This window comes from Pimephales promelas, chromosome 10 (genome assembly GCF_988280905.1).
Source record: "Pimephales promelas chromosome 10, fPimPro1.hap1.1, whole genome shotgun sequence".
In the NCBI taxonomy this organism is placed as follows: domain Eukaryota; kingdom Metazoa; phylum Chordata; class Actinopteri; order Cypriniformes; family Leuciscidae; genus Pimephales; species Pimephales promelas.
The window spans coordinates 9,791,145-9,808,684 of record NC_142778.1 but is presented as its reverse complement, the minus strand read 5'-3'; the positions used below and the strand labels follow the sequence as shown (position 1 = coordinate 9,808,684).

Below are 17,540 nucleotides of genomic sequence, written 5' to 3'. Positions count from 1 at the left end.
ACAACGATTGACCGTTGTACAGGGTTGCCAGGTCTGCGAATAAAACTAGCCCAATCGCCAATCAAAAATAGCCCAGTTACGATACCCCAAATATCAAAACTCAAATTATGCCATTCCCATACCTAAAATACATATTTTAAAGTTACTGTTAAGCAAATTGAAACCCACTATACCATAGTGATCGTAAACAGCTCAAAAGGCTCCCTTCCCAGTGGCCCTCCTTCAAAACACTTAACATCTAGCAGTTTTATCATTAATAGAAAAAAATATGAATGCAAAATTTAAATGAATGCAATAATATATGATCGACCCACACCAACTTGGCAACCCTGCCATCATACAACTCTGACAGTGATTCAATGATGGCAAGCCTATAATATGATTGGTTTAAGAGGCACCATTGACCGTTAGGATTTTTGCAATGGTAGAGCCAAGGAGGATGATTCTTTGTTTAAGAGAATCTGACAGCCTTTGCATCAGGAGATGAAATATGATGCCTTGAAATATCGCTAAGTTCTGGAACAGAGCCTTCAAATTACAGTCTTTGGTGGTGCACAAGCAAACTTCATTTGAGAGGCAAAAACACAAACCAAGCAGAACAAACTCAATACAAAAACCATATATATATATATATATATATATATATATATATATATATATATATATATATATGGTTTAAAAAGATAAAAACACACAATATATTTATTCTCCCTGACGGAATGTATAAAATGCAGTTGACACCAACAAGCTTTCAACATATGATATAATGGTATAATTAAGAAAAAAAAAATCAATTCACACATGCATAAATTATTATTTCACACCTTAAACCGTGTCAAGCTTCAGCACTAAAAATACTAGCTCTATTATATGTATATATATATATATATATATATATATATATATATATATATATATATATACATACTCATATGTGTCTATACATCAAATACTGCATGGTCTGCTCAGGCTAAGATGAATTCATGACCCTGAATCAAAGACCGATAGTTGCATTTGTGTCTTCATCTAGTCGAAGCCATGCCCACCACACAAAACACAAACACACACAAACCCGATGAACTAAATACACATACAAAAAGAAAAACAAACCTTTAACTATATAGATTGTATTGCAGTTTTACTAAACAGTACAAATACTGTTAGATTTTTCTCGATAGAAATTCAAAGAATTCTCTACACAACTAATAAATCCAAGATAACAACAACAAAAATTTGATTAAAACAACAAAATCAACAGCAAGCATTCGCAGCAGCAAAAGCTGGCCGTTCTCCTATGAAGTAACGAAAAGTAACTCACTACATCTCAAATATACATTGGATCCAAAAATAAGCACTGCAGTTTGTGCAATGCAGTACATTGATGCCTATCTATGCATGAAATAATACACCAGTGTGTATATACATATTACACACAAACACACTCACACAAAAAGAATGCATGGACTGATTCGAATTGCAAGTGCTGCAGTCCAGGACATGTACGCACAAACACATTGTATACACACAGAGAGAGTGTAGTTAGTAGAACAAACAACTGCCGATATATATAAGGCACTATGGCTGGGGACACCAATGCAGCGAGCTTCTCGAAACAAAGAGCCCCTATAGGCTTCTCTCTGATCAACATCATGCAACACATGCAGAATGTGATGAACGACTCTTTTAGGAGACTCCATTCCAAACGACACCAAAGACACCGAGAAAAGTACAAATACTTGGAACGCAAGAAAACACGGAAAGTGGACACATTATCAGTTGTGAACACCACACTGGGCTGTCTTTACAAACAAACATGTGTTGTATACAAGGTAAAGGCAATGTATAAAAATAAGTTGACGATCACATGATTTTGGACACCATCCATCGTTGAAATTCGTTAGAGGAGCGTTCAAATCTGAAGATCTGAAAATCCGATAAGGTGATTAAATGTGCAAAACAGTTTTGTTTTTCTTATTCATCCGATCTCTTGCTTCTCAACCGTGCACATTCTTTATCCACATGCTAAAGACTTTCCAAACATTTCCTTTTTAAAGCTAATTTTAATTGCACTCAAGTCTGTGATTCAGAGAAACTGCTTCCTTTCTTTCTTGTGCCGTGGCTTCGGGTGGTTTCAACAGAGAGCCTGGCATCACGTCTGCCATTGGGTCTTTAGATGTATGGGTATTGGTTTAGTTTGGTGGGACTGAGGGGGAAGCCTGCAAATGCGGGTGATGCGATGAAGGAGTGTGGAGGGAACAGGGGCTTGAATTGGCCTTGAGGGTGGAGGGTGGGCGAGGGCAAGAGGCGGTTGAGCCCCACAGTGACCTGGTGCACGAGGTGGCCTGCCGGATGGGAGAGGCCATATGCCGTCTGAAAGACGTGATTCCGTGTGGACCCTGGTGAAGCCAAGAGGTGGGCCATGGGGGCATTTGTCACCAGGGGGCCTGAAGGGGGGTAGGACAGTAAAGTTGGCTGGGTGTGAGGGTGGATGCCCAGGTGTGATTGAGGAGGGTGGGCTGTGTGGGTAGGACTAGCGTGAGGCAGAGTGAAGGTGTGGCCATGTACGGTGGGCGGGATGAATGCTTGAGGGCGGCGGTGGCTGTAGTTCCCGTTCCACTCCTGGTGGGATGAGCCATAATGCTGGACCTAAAGCATGAACCAATCAGTTTATTCCAAGAAAGAACAAATGGCAATCAAGTCATAACTAAGACTGGGTTGTTGAAAGTAAGGACGCACCAATGTGGAAACCAATCAGCCAATAATTATTTTTGTTATAGCCGAGAAGCAATAAATGGTCACACGTGCAAATACGTTAGCAAATGACTGCCTGTAGAGCAAGGCATCATCAAATGTTTTTACATTATCATACCATTTGGCCAAGGCCAATGGTTGACACCGGACACAAGCATAGAGTCGCATTAAAATCAACTATAAATCATTATAATCAGTGACGCTGTCTACAGTGGATACCATATACAGATGCCCGTTCAATTTGTGATTTACTCAACATGCTTGAGCTACTCCCCAAAAACAGGACAAATAGAAGAGTAAAAGAAAATTCGCTTTGATGCATCCTGTTTAAACAGCGTGTTAAGCCAAGTTCACACTACATGATTTTAAGCCCGATTTATGCCCGATTTGCAAATCGTTGAGTCGCTGACAGGTCAGGGTGTTATCGCGTGCAAATCGCGGGAGATTAGCGGACGATGAACGCTTGCCAATCTGTTGGTATGAAAGAGCCAACAACGCAGCGAAAACGCTCGCAGACGCCTCGCAGACGTGTCGCCGAGCCCAGAAAAATATCTAGCCTGCTAGATATCCAGAGCAGTCGCGCGACTCAAACTCAGTGATGTCATGAGTACAGCCAATCATAGCAACGCATGGGTTGAGGACACCAGGTAAATCTTTGTTTTTCTCTCTTTTTTTGCATTTTTTTCCCTCAGAGCAGATCGTCGAGCAAACAGTGTGCAGCACTAGTTTCTGTCTGACGTCCATATTCACGTGTTGTGTTCTCTTTTTCGCTGGGTATTGGCGCAATATTTATTTATTTATTGCGTGTTTTTTTCGTGACAAAACGTGGTTTGTTGACAAGATAGAATCGTTGGGTGACAGAGTTGTTGTCAACTTGTTATTTATTTGATTATTTTCAGGATTTAGACCGTAACATAGTACTGAAACAGCTCTCATTGAGTCACAAATGATTTGCTCTTATCATCCGATCGTGGTTGTATCTCTATGCAGTGCGTTGTCAACTCGTGTAGTGAGTTACCTCCTGTTGTGGATTAATCACGTTGTGTTGTGTGGTGTGAACAGTTAACAACTTGAACACTCCAGATTTCACTGAGAGCAAGTCATGTAGTGTGAACCGCACAGTTCAGCCCGACGTTTTAAAATCATGTAGTGTGAACAAGGCATTAGTGTCTGTTAGGGGTGGTTAATCTGTCTGATTTCCCGATTTGATTCGATTACGATTATTGAAGTCCCGATTCGATTACAGACGATTTTCGATTATTAACGATTCTCGATTAGCGATTATTGATTTTCCATTTCACAACAGTAAACGAAAATACACTAGACCAACATATGATTAGATTAGCAGCAGCAACATTTTGGTATTAATTGCACTTTTTATTTGTTTGATATTCAATGAAAATGTAATGATGGTTAGTGAGGACATGCAAACATGCTTGTTGTCTACTACTTAGGCAACCCATTCTCTTTAAATATGTTTTTTTTTTTTTTTTCAAAAGCAATTGTGTTGCATTATAATGCAAAGGCACCTGGTTCTATTAATTGACAGCATTGAAATGCATTTTGTGATTGCATTCAATTGAAAATCTTGAAGGGCACCCAATTCAGAGAATCGCCCAGAAATTCAAAAGAACAGCATTTATCTGAAATGGAAAGCTTTTGTAACATTAAACAATACCGTTCAAAAGTTTGGAGTCGGTACGAATTTTTATTTAATTTTTTGGGCGCAAGAAAAAAGAAATCTATACTTTTGTTACAAACGATAATCTGAATCGTTTGTGTGTGTGTGACTATAAATACTTTGCTTTAAATGTACAAAGTAGCCATAAAGAATTAACGTACAATATATTTTATTAAAATTGCAAAGAACCAACAGGAAAATAAATGTGTGCCTGAACTAGGAGCTTACTTGTAGTAAATTAATATTATAATGACCGGTACAGCCGAGTGTTTTTCCTCCTCTGGGTGGAAACGTGTCATGTGGCTTCTCATATTCGTCATGTTTCCATCGTTAGTTTTACAAATCATACAACTAGTGTGGCTCTTTTCCAGCTCCTTTCCCCCTTCAACTTCAGAAGCCAAAATATTTCAACATGTCAGCTTTTAACCTAACAAGGAGAGTGTTTGGATCTTGCGCGCCATCACAGTGTCTCTGTTGTGTGCACGCCACAGACGGTCCGGCCACTGCACTTCAGCGTTCCGTTCCGTTTCACGTTCCGTCAATATTGCGTTATTATAAATATTTATAAAATTTTATTTTTTCGATTAATCGATTTTTTGACAATCGATTTAGGATCGTCCGCATCGCGATGCATCAAAGAATCGATTTTTTCCCCACCCCTAGTGTCTGTACAGTCGTCAGAAGAACACCAGTGTCAGTGAACCTCAAGGAAGATAATTAAATGAATGTAAAAAAATATAATATATAATAATATAATGTATATAATAATAAATATAATTCAAATTTTTCCAAATTAATGCAATAATAAAATATAATAAATATATATATAATAAATATATATATATATATATATTAGGGCTGTTAGTTTAACGCGTTATTAACGGCGTTAACGCAAACCCATCTAAATGGCGTACATTTTTTTATCGCGCGATTAACAGTCTTTTTGTCCTAGCAAACTTTGTAGTTTTTTCACATGCTTTTGCAACAGGACGCGGCATACGTCCTGATCCATTTCAGCGTCTCGCGCTCGTCATCCACTCAAAGCCGGCTCGCAAGCTAGATCCGCTTGCGCTTTGGTCGAAGAAGCAACAAAACGTCCTCGCACAGGGAAAGCCATTGAAATGAATGGATTCAGAGCGCAGCACGAGGACGTTTTGTGCCGCACACACTCGTTTCGGCTTGCGAGCCGGCCAAATAGAAAATAGTGAAATCTGCTAAAGATTATAACTTAACAATATTATTTTGCCATCAATTTTTTATTTTTTTTCCAATTTGAATCGAATTGGTGTTCAAAAACTTAAAATAATTGTGGCGGTAAAAATTGTGGCAAAATGCTCCATATCAAAAGGCCTCAAGAAGTTTTTGAACACCAATTCGATTCAAATTCGACCAATTCGAACTCAAGACATCTCCGCTTTTATTTTTGTATATATTATTTGCGTTAGTACATAGAAGTGCTATCTAAATATAATAATCTCACTTAACAACCAATAAAATAAGAAGTGCAGCAGGTTTAGAAATAGATGCAGAGGAACTGACCTGTCCAAAGGAGAGCTGCTGTTGAGAGTGCTGCAGTGGTGGGAAAGCCTGTGTGGTCTTCCGTTGGTGGTTCACCAGTAATGTTGAGTAGGGCGGCTGTCTGTTCGAACCACTGCGGCCTTTGGGTGGGCATGATGGCTCTATAACTACAATAGAAGAAAGAGCAGGCAAAATTAGCCATCACTACTTGAAAACCTCATAAAGTAGTGCTAGATAGGTTTACACTTCTTGCAAGAGGTATTCAGAACAACAAATGGCAAAATGAAAAAAAACAAAAAATCCAAAAAAGAACCACATCAGTCAAACTTGCCCTTTTTTCTAATATTTACATCAGAGGCATTAGTTTGGAGTAAACCTAGTATTTAAAAATAGAAATTTAATTTGAAGCTAAACTGATTCCTATCTAAAGAATTCACCCCTAACAGCAGTAAAACAACAACACAAAAACACAGATTTTCAGTCATTAGCGTCATATACATCAGGAATTGCCAAACTGCATGGGGTTTAAGAGTTTATAAAAAGATAATAATGAATTAAATCATAATGTACAATTCAAGTGAATAAATAAATATAAATAAAATCACTTGCTAAAAACCACTTTTTGTTTACCTATATCATGCGACCATTAGCTGAGAGAACCGTGTCCATGCAAATGTGTTATTATTGAAATATTAACTTTTTATTTCAAGATTTGGCTGACCAAAATGGGAATCTCTAATAAACATAATCGTTGGCAGTTGGTAGGGTGGCCTCATGGCTTCTGTGAGCCCCTCATCTCCAGGACACAGAAGAAAAAAAAACAAAAACAAAAAAAAAACTGACAAGCAATGTGACAAATGTGATCTGGTCCAAATGTTTTATTGCAAATGGAGACTGTTGTCCATGATGATTGTTTTTGTCAGTGTATGATTATAACTGCTGTTGTAAGTATTGTGATGAATGGCGTGGGGGTGTATCTTTTTGTGTTGTTTGGCGTTGGTTCCGCCCGTCTGAACCATTTCGTAGTATGTGCTTATTGATGATCGATCTCACCTGGACTGGAGGACATTTAAGAGAGCAGAGGGGAAGTTCGGCAGGACGTGATTGGCTTCTCGCGCTCGGAGGGAAACGGGGACGCTTTGTGTTGCTCGAGACCATTAGGGTTTGTCCGGCAACGAAGATAGCTAGCTAGAGAGACATCGGTGTAGTTAGTAATAGTGGGACGGGGGTATAGGAGCGCTGGCCACGTGTTCCTGGAGCGATTAAAAGAGCTGCGTCTCGCATAAAATAAAGAACTCGTGCATCACCAGTGATCCTTAAAGAGAACCTAGCGCGAAGAGGACTAATTAATGCCATTATTGTGACTGCTGTGGCTGGGACGGACAAACGCGGACAAACAACGCGTGCTGCCTCTGTGGACTTCATCACGGCTGATTCCGTTCCCCGAGACCTCTGGGCGGGGTCTTATTTGCCTGGAAATCGGGGAAGTGTTTTATATTTTAACCATTTCATGAGTTATGTGTGGGTGTGAATGTGTATGTGAGAGTTGCGTATGTTAGAGTGTGTACGCCCATTGCTGTGTGTACGCGGGACCAAGGACGATGATTCTTCCACTTGATAAAGGATTGTAGTGATCACGAGTTCTAGTGTGCTGTGTTGGGCTGGGGAGTAACCACTGGAGTGTAGTGACGTTTGAAGTGTTCACTTGGGGATCGCGATTGTCCTAGTGCGCGCGTGCTGAGTTAATGTGGGCTAGAGCCTCTTTCAGTGTGTATTGATGTGATGGTACTATTTTTCTAAATCAGATTGTCAATAAAAATATATATTTTCTCTAAAATCCTGTGTGGTGACTTGCCCTCTGTCCTCCATAAATTGTTAAACCTCTTTAAAGAATAATTAAGGTTTACTACAGTATATTATTCAAACCAGGGGCTACTGCTTCAAACTAGGGCTGCTTGTCTCCCTTTAGGAGTTGGGACATTTTTCCCCTGTCCGTCTTATGGTTGACACTCGCAAACTATTTTTTTTTTTCATACAATATGAATTTGAACTGGGTTTGTCAGTGATGTACTTTAAAAATTTTGGTGGGATTGGTTACCTTTGCGGCCCATCAGCTCATTATTCTGAACCCGCATGGGCGGCACCACCATGGTGCGGATGGGCAGCTTGGCAGACTCGGTCTCTGTAGTTCCATTGGCTTTGCAGTTCTGGTTGTTGTCATTAATATAGGTGGCCTCGAGGAAGGGGCTGTCGGCTCGACTGGAGGATACCGACGCAGGCGAGCCATCCACCGTATCACATCCACTTTCGCGCTCATCATCTGACATACTGAACACAGACCAAATCAATCACTCTCAGACACACAGAGCAAAGAACATACTCACTGATAAACAATGTTCAGAATGGAACACTATGAACTGATTAAGTCATTAATTGTAATTTTTGCCCAAGGCCTAGTTAATTTCAAGGAAAATCCTCAACTTGGTAAAAAATAAATCAAAATTATGCCAAAATGCCAGTTTTGTCAAGTATTATTGTTAGCACAGACTTAAATTAGTTAAATAAAGTCTTAAATGAACAAAGAGCTATGAAATTGTGATGCATCAGATCGGTGTCTTACGCCCGTTTCACACATACTCCGTTTGCAGTGCGTATGCGGTGAGTGTTGCAGTGCGTATCCGGTACAGGAGCCCCACGCGCTAAAGTGCTTTCACATATTCTGCGTTTGCAGTGCGTGAGCTGTACCACAAACACTCGCTATTTTTATTTCAAAATCAGAAGTTATGCGGCAATAGCGTGACCAGTGACCAACAGTCCTTTTATCCCATTCCTGTTTTCACGTCCTGTCCTGGCCGTTTTTTATAAAGTGATGTCCTGGTTTTCAAAAAAAAAAAAAAAAAAAACGCTGGAAAAGATCAGCTTTACAGCAAAATATAGGAGATGAGCAAACAAGGAGGATGAGGAAGAAAAACAGGATAAAGAGGAAGAAAACTAGTTCGTTTTTGCACGTTTGTGAGAGGTATTTTTGTTCAATTTGAAGGTATTTCTTTTAGTTAATTAATATTTATATATTTATTTTTCTAATACAGAAGAGACATTATTTTTAAATCATTATTTCATTCATTATTTTTTAAACCAACCTGTCACAATAAAGCATGTTGAGTATACTCTGAGAAGCCTATCTGAATTTGTGTCTTAATACAACAATTTTCTATCCACAGAGGGGGCATAGCCTATTTTAATTGTATTGAAATTAATAAGGCATCTTTGAGTAAACTTCGAGTATCATTTGTTTTCTGGGCCATGTGTCCTGGTTTTTGGTAATCAAAATATGTTCTCCATATGCAGCAACTTTTATTAAAATAAAAGTTTTGCCATGGCTTTGCGATTCTCTTTTACAAACTTGAATGGACGCATGCTCGTTTAAACACGATTTAAACAACGAATGCATACAATTCCATGCATTACTTATATATTAAGATGTCTTAAAGTAAAAATATGAAACAATTAAATACCTTTATGGAGAGATTACTACATTTTATTGAATTAATTTTTTTTTTATAGTGAAACTACTACATTTCGAGGTCAATCTGAGTTCATTTTGACCACGAACCGTGCGCTGTCACTTTATTTCTGCGTTTGCAGCACAGCAGAAATAGACTCGGTACGGAAACGATCTCTGCACTGCTGTATACGCACCGCAACTGGAACGGATCGACGGACTGCATCCGCGTGCAGTGTGAAAGCTCTAACCTGTTAACATGGGTACGGAAAAAAATACGGACTGCATACGCACTGCAAACGGAGTATGTGTGAAACGGGCGTTACGGAAGGTCTTAAAGTGACAGCAGCCTAATAAACCCCCTGCTATCCGTCATTAATAATCAAACAACAACAGAAAGAGACAATAACTCACTGCCCCTGACTAAATAACGCACGTTTACGCTCTCATGTCAACACAACACTCGTGTATCATTCTTAACCCTATGACGTGCACAATCACAATGGTGTGATCAGTCTAGGCTAGTCCCAGATGTGCTCAGCGCTAGTCTTTCAGACATTTAAATACCCGCAAGTACGAGCAAAACAATGCAAACAATACATAGTTTGTAAAATACACACTGATGTCTATGGAATTGGCTTTAATATTCCATTCCATTATAATTTGAGGACGTTTTTTTAAATTGTAGAGGTAACTATAGCATTTACTCTATTCTTCTCCCAGTTCAGCGGTCATGTATTTCGGGAGAAGTTGGTGAATTTATGTGATGTAAATCTGACGGATCCGATTCTATGAATCGCGGTGCAAACTAAAATGGCGGCGCACATCATAGATCAGCTAACATTATCATTATAAAGGTTTTTAAATGAAAAAAAAAAAAAAACATTCGCTTACACGCATTTGAGAATAAGAATTTCAGATAGTGAATGATATGTGATGCGATCTGGGAAAACCCGTCAAATGTCACGATGGTACGTTTTCAGTAAGGTCTAAATATAGATTGAATGTCAGTTTTTTTTTGTGAAAACTGGGTTATTATTAAATTATTATTCTATAACATCTTGTTTATCATCTCTGAATACATCTTAAAATTCACTGATTCCGTTTCTGAAAATCATAGCGATCAACCGACTTCAGATCACCATAACTTTTGTTACAGAAAAACGATAAAATAAATAAAAACAGATTTGGAAAGTGCTTGAACCCAGCTTTATGGTATCAAATATGGTATATGGTATTTGATATGGTATCAAAACCTGTAATGTGTCAAATTTCACCATGTGGTGGGTTTTCCCAGATCGCATCACATATAGTTAATAAGTTTGTGAATATTTGACTAAAAAGGGAAAACCTAAATAAAAAGCAAAACATCTCTCATACAACACTATAGCCTCTATGCACGATCGTTTCCGGGTTTGTCTCAGCACGCCCAGTTACATCCGGTGCTGCGTCAGTCTATGGTCAGAAGCCAGTTTTGCGTTAGGTGGAGATAGTGTCAAATTACACTTGCTGTTTATAAAAAAACGTCCTGCGGTTAACGTGAATGATGTCAACAACACTGTGAAAAAAGAGAAGTTTATTAACGGCGTTAACGCAAATCCATCTAAATGGCGTACATTTTTTTTATAGAAGTAAAAAAGAGAAGTTATTTAAATTATATATTTCGAGCTACAACAACAACTTTGAGGGTTAGTATTCTCTCATATCGTACGAAATTCGACTAGTGAATCAGCGTTTCTAAAATCGCTATCTCCGTTTCTGAGAAAACTTATTTTATTAAAGTTTTGCCTCTATACACTTGGCCTGCAGAACGCGCTTCCGGAAGTAAAGACGCTGACTGAGATTCTTTCGGACACACTTTCGGTCAGCAGGGTACGTGCATAGTAGGGATGTAAGAAAAAAAAAAAAAAAAAAAAAAGAAAAAAAAATCGATACACTTGAGTATCGCGATATTTTATTTTGCAATAATGTATCGATTTTCAGAAACGAAATATCGATTTTTTATGCATAGACGCACCACTAGCCTAACGTTTTGCTAGAAACAACATAGCTATGGCTGAACCCCGTGTAAAGACTGGCTCCCGCTCTATTCCGTTTGGAAGTGTGGAATCATTTTGGTTTCCAGAGTAAAAAGGGCACTAACGATATCGACAGGAACCATGCAGTTGTGAACTGTCTTTACAAGTTCGGCGCGTGAGCAGCGGGGTATTTTTTCGTTGTGCATGTTAATCAATGAGTGCGTTCATTCACGCCGCGAGCAGTAGCCGCGCATAAGCGTCAAGCAGGACCGTCGCGTGAGCAACAGTGAAACGGGGGTTTCGGCGGGCGTCGCACACCAGACGAGAAGCTCAGCGCCACATCTTTAAAATTTGAACACATTATTCTCTATAAGTCTACACACACCGGCGGCGCCATTCGGCGTCTGTGACAGTCTGCTGCGCCCAGCAACGGCCCAGGACCATGTTCAAAATCCTGCTGCGCCACAGAGCGCAATTTACATAGTTTTATATAAAATTTTATTTTTTTTTGTCTCAAATCGTTGCTAATGTATGCTGCTTGAATGACAATTGCTGATGTTATTGGATTTTTCAGGTGAGATTCTCAATTCATTCAGTTAACCAGTCCCTCCAGAAAAACGCGATTATGCGATCGCTGAATTCAATGCAAAATCAGCCAAAGTCCGCATATTTATGCGGGGGCCGCATTTTTTCAAATAAGCCGCACTTTCGCCGCATAAAATGCCGATTTCCATGCAAAATATGCGGGGTTTGCATAATTTCATAATCCTCGCATTTTCGTTGCAAAAAAAGTCACATATATCTTCGCAGAAAGTTGAAAAATGTTGCGTTTGCTTCATACAAGAGCAGCCATTTCCTCCTGTTTCCATGGGAACGTTATGAAGTGACGCAATTACGCGACGGGATAGCTCACAGCTGAAGTTATTGCAGAGGCCAGAAAGACTCACGGAGGCGATTGACATCTCACAAATCGAACTCGTATAACTGTCTGTCACACGTTCTACCATCACATCGTTACTTAATAAACAAAATAAGATAAAAGAATAAGCATCAAACAGAAATTACCCGCACACATGGGGTGTTTGAGGCGCACACACTGCAGACAGTTCAGCGCGCAGCTCTTAAAGGGGCCACACCTTATTTACACTCGTTACAGTCTGAAATAAAACATTGCTGATTTTGTAATTGTGAAAGAGAGTCTATTGTGCACTTATTGTTTGAATGTCCCTATTTTTCAATCTTTTGGAATGAGATGTCTCAATTTCTAGGTTTTAAAATGAATTGCAACCTTGTCTTAAATTTGTCATCTTCATACAAATGATTTTGACTTTCCTATAAGAAAAATGTATGTTATCGATTTTTTTCTATTATTAGGAAAATTTCATATTCATCAAACTAAGTGGAGTAACTCAAAACCCAACTTTGCTCATTTCAAAACAGCCTTTAAAATGTATTTTGAGTCTTTAAAATTAAAAAAAAAAAAAAAAAAAAAAAAAAAAAAATCGAAAAGCCCAAAAGATCTGTATCTCTGCTAAAGGAATTTAATATGTCTGTGATGCCCTCTATCTTTATTTTTTTTCTTTATTTTTTTCTTGTTTTTTTTTTTCCAAATTATTTTTCATGTTAAAAATTAAAATATTATAATATTTTTAAATTAAACTTTAATTTAAACATTTACTTATCAGAAAATGTCTAAAAGAAATGTCAAGAACTTGATATCAAACTCTGTGATTTTGAACATTTAATAAAAACAAAACAAGATGAGAAATTAAATATTCCCAGCACTTTCTATGATGTAGTATGCTTGCTACATCATAGAAAGTAATAAGAAATGACTCTTTACATTTAGGTAGTAGCCTAGTGAGAACAGGGTGTTGGGGGAATCACTTTTTTTCTCTTTTTCATCAAACCGCAGTTTTTGCAAGTTCCCGCAATTTTTGCAAGTTCCCGCAATTTTTGCAAGTTCCCGCAATTTCATCGCATAAAATTGCATAAATATCCCGCATATTCCATCGCATTTTTAAAGAAAACGGGCCGCGTAATCAAGGATTTTTGCCCGCAACAATCACAAAAAAACTCAGTGTTTTTCTGGAAGGACTGGTTAACGGATGCTCTGAGGTAAAGTTTTCAGACTGCAGACTCAGCAACGATTGTATTTAATTGTACAGTACAATCATAACATAGAACAGACATTATCTTCATTTCATGTCATTAAACATAGCAATATTGCTGGCCAAACACTGATGTGAAAGTGCGCGTCTGGTGTGCGATACCTAGTTTTCCTATGGCGCGGCGCTGCGCTTGTCCAGTGTGCGACCCCCTAAAGTTTATGACCAACTTCTAAAAACACATTTAACCAAAGTTTTTGTAATGAACCTGTGAACCACAATCCCAAACTGGTAGTTTGATTTTCTGAGTAATGAATTGTTTCAGTAAACTTGTTTGACTTTAATTCACATCATGTGTGTGTTTTTTTTTTTTAAATATTACTTTTTTTTTAATTATAGTCCTACTTAAAAAAAAAAAAAAAATCCCAATATATCGCCTTATGGACAGTATCGGAATATATTGCAATATTGAATCGTGACCCATGAATCGTGATGCGTATCGTATCGCCAGATTCTTGCCAATACACAGCCCTAGTGCATAGAGGCTATTGTGGCTGTGGTGCGTCACGTGACAAGCATGACGCGTCGCCACGGAAATAATAAGGTGATGCGTTCTAAAATAAATGTTAAACCTTTAAACTCACGCTGGGGGCTGAGCTAGAATATTTTAAACTTACGTGAGAAAGGAATTACTTTGTGATCAAATCCTCATTCAGACAGTAGTAAACGTGAGTGCATGAAATACAGACCTGTTGGGTCTCTTGCAGGGAGAGGAGCTGGACTGCTCTGAAGCTGATGAACTGGTACTAAGGGTTGAATCGGGACTGCTCAGGGAACAAACCCGCTCCATATTGAGGGTGCTCTTACATGCCTCACACTCCGGACTACCTTTACACCTGAAACGCAGAGGGTGCACACACTCTAACACTGCCTTAAACAAGCCGTTTATCACATATGCAGCTCAGCTACATTAAAACCATCCCTTTAATGATTTGTATTGAAAATATAAGCCTCAATTTGTCAAATTCAGTAGCACCTCATTACAGTACACAAGATCCAGGGGGCGGAGTTGGATCCACATTTAAGGGGTGGAGATGGGTAGGATTAGGGGTGGGGTTAGGGATCAGGGGGCGGAGATGTGTGGGTATATGCCAGGTGGGAGGAGTTGGATTTGGATCCAACTCCACCCCCTGGATTCTGTGTTCTGCAGTGAGGACCAGGTCATCTAATTCAGCTGAGGTTTTCCAAATATAACATAGCTCCGTGTCATAAGCTATGCTGCAATGTTCTCTTCTTCACCCTATCGCCCTGTCTCCTTCCTTCCATGGTACACTGAAAGAGATATGATGTATGGCCAGATGTTTGAGGACAAGTTTCGAGTAATTCAGTGTGTACAAATCTTCAATGCTTACTTCCACCTTGTGCTCCATTAAAGTTTTTTTTTTCTTGAGCAACAGTAGGGCGAGTAAATTGACTGAATTTTTCTTAGGGTGAACAATCCTATGTATTAAACAGGTAACTCACTCTAGTGAATGTTTCTGAGAGTCCGACCCCTCCTCATCTGTACCACTGCTGATACTGATGACGCTGCCAGCAGGACTGGGAGAGTCAGCGATCACAATGGTCTGCCTCTGCTTCTGAGACACAGTCGATTCCTCGTACTCTTGTTTCGCCTTACAGTATGTAGGCTCCTCCTCTGGCACCGCCTCTACTACACATTCTGCTGCCTCTTCCTCTGTGTTTTTGGCACCGTCTACCATCTTTGGGGACTGGCATGATGAGTTTTGGGAATTGGTGCTGTGCATGAAGTTGTTACTTCTACGCGGGATGATATTGATGAGTTAGATAGGTAGGCATGACAAAAATGTAATAACCAATGTCAACTACATTTGAGCTACCTAATCAAGATGTATATAATTATGTATATAAATTATACATATACATACATACACACATACACATATATATCCAACAGTATGGAATGCAAAGTGTGTCACTTCAATAAAGTGTTTACAAAAGAGCAAAAAAGGGGTCTGAAATCTTCAGTAACATTTATCAAAAGTAAAAGTCGCATGTAAAATGATTCTTTAAACAAATATTGATTTTTTTTTTTTATTTAAACGATTATTTATCTTTGATGTATTTTTGTTTAATTTCATTATATTTGAAAATAAACAAACATTTCACTGTATTAATTTGCTTTAAGAAATTGACCAATAAAAAAACATATCTGAAAAATGCTGATTAATGAATACAAGTGCAACGTTTGTCAAAAAGGTGTCCAAAAAATGAACTGATATTTATTTAACATTATAATGCAATTATAATTTTAAACATTTAGAAAAACATCTTTATTTATTGGTCAATTTCTAGGGATTATTATTTTCTGACTTTATAAATCAGTTAAATTCATGATTGTGTTTAACAACATTTACCTTTGCAATTTAATAGTTAAAAATGATCAGTTAAAAGTTAAATTTATTTAAAAAGTTATGCTTTATCATAACAATTTTATATGCAAGCACAACACTGGCAAAGTTCTGTTTCAAATGTAATATGTAAAATTGCAAAATGAAAATGTAATTTTTTTTTACACTAAATGTAACATTATCAGTGTCCACTTACTGACCGTTTCATTTTTTATTGTGCAATAAACTGATAATCTTTTATTTCTTTTTAATTGAAAATGGAATAAATAATAAAAAAATAAATCAATACTTTTTGTTTCTTACCGAAAAACATATTGATTAATGTTGATGTTTTGTCATGGGCCTAAAAAAACTAAGAAATAAAATAACTACTGCATTATTTTTTTTATAATTAACTGTATATTTACACAAAAAAATATTATTTAATGAACTGATTTATAATCGGTTCCTTCATATATTTTTTTTTTTTAAGTGGCACTCCTAGCCCTCCATACACTGACAGCATGTCCAGATATGGCATGTGGATTAACCTGTTTGAAGATGGTTTATTTCTCTTGTTAGCAGCTGGCTGTGGCCACACCACATGAGCTATCCCTATGCTGATAGGCTGGTGAGCAGACATGGCCATTGGGTTTGTTAACAGCGGCTGGTGGGGCATCATGGAGCTGTAATGGTTGCCATGGGAATGAACTTTCCTGCAAAAGATGCGAGAAACAAAGCCTTTCAGTGTGGAGGAAAGTGCACAAAGAAAGATGACTCACACAAGAGATTGAAAAGAATTTTAATAATGGAAAAAAATAAATAGAGCAGTGCAAGTACAATGACAGAGAGGCTTGTTTCACCCACCCCCATTCTGCTAGTCTCTGTGGACCTGCCACTGTGTCTGAGGCCAATGTCGCTGCTGAAGGGGCCACCTGAGGCCAGGTGGGCACCAGGATCTGCTGAGGACGATTTGACCACGCCTGCTATAAAAAACAAAACAAAAAAAGGGTATACTAACTTCCTGACATGGATAAAATAATTCAAATTGCGTCCTTGTCCCCTCCTTAAAGTAGCATTTAAAGACTAAAGGTATAGTTAACCCAAAAATGAACATTCTGTCATTAATTACTCACCCTCATGGCCACAAATGAATCTTCGGAACACAAATTAAGATCTTTTTAGTGAAATCTGAGCACTTTCTGTTCGTCCATTGAAGCAACTACCAATTTCAAGCCACAGGTATTAAATACATCATTAAAGTAATCCATTTGACTGGAGTGCTTTGTTTGTGCAAAAAAAACATAACTTACCACTTGCACCACAATGTATGCGTGTTGTGTTGATACAAAAGGCGTTGTTGCATTAATGTGCGTCAAAGCCTAATACTTATGATTTACTACTTTATTATATGTTTTTTTGCATCACATGGATTACTTTAATGATGTCTTTACTACCTACAGTAACTTTCTGGAGGGCTTGAAACTGGTGGTTGTGTAGGATGTCAATGGAGGGACAGAAAGCTCTCAGATTTCATTAAAATATCTTCATTTG

The 17,540-nt window shown here is 38.2% G+C and overlaps 1 protein-coding gene across 2 annotated transcripts in view; it reads right to left on the bottom strand.

Annotated features, from left to right (window-relative positions):
* Nucleotides 1-682: 682 nt before the first annotated feature.
* hipk3b (homeodomain interacting protein kinase 3b) overlaps nucleotides 683-17,540 on the bottom strand; it is an 80,306-nt gene continuing 63,448 nt past the window's right edge. Inside the window, exons 10-16 of one of the 2 annotated variants that reach the window (XM_039681652.2) lie at nucleotides 16,854-16,972; nucleotides 16,538-16,702; nucleotides 15,103-15,396; nucleotides 14,328-14,474; nucleotides 8,049-8,278; nucleotides 5,972-6,117; nucleotides 683-2,646 (exon numbers count right to left, since the gene is read on the bottom strand). In XM_039681652.2, the coding sequence (XP_039537586.2) occupies nucleotides 2,170-2,646; nucleotides 5,972-6,117; nucleotides 8,049-8,278; nucleotides 14,328-14,474; nucleotides 15,103-15,396; nucleotides 16,538-16,702; nucleotides 16,854-16,972 (1,578 nt within the window). In that variant the 3' untranslated portion in view covers nucleotides 683-2,169. The remainder of the gene's footprint in view (nucleotides 2,647-5,971; nucleotides 6,118-8,048; nucleotides 8,279-14,327; nucleotides 14,475-15,102; nucleotides 15,397-16,537; nucleotides 16,703-16,853; nucleotides 16,973-17,540) is intronic. The other variant, XM_039681653.2, reaches the window with a different exon arrangement.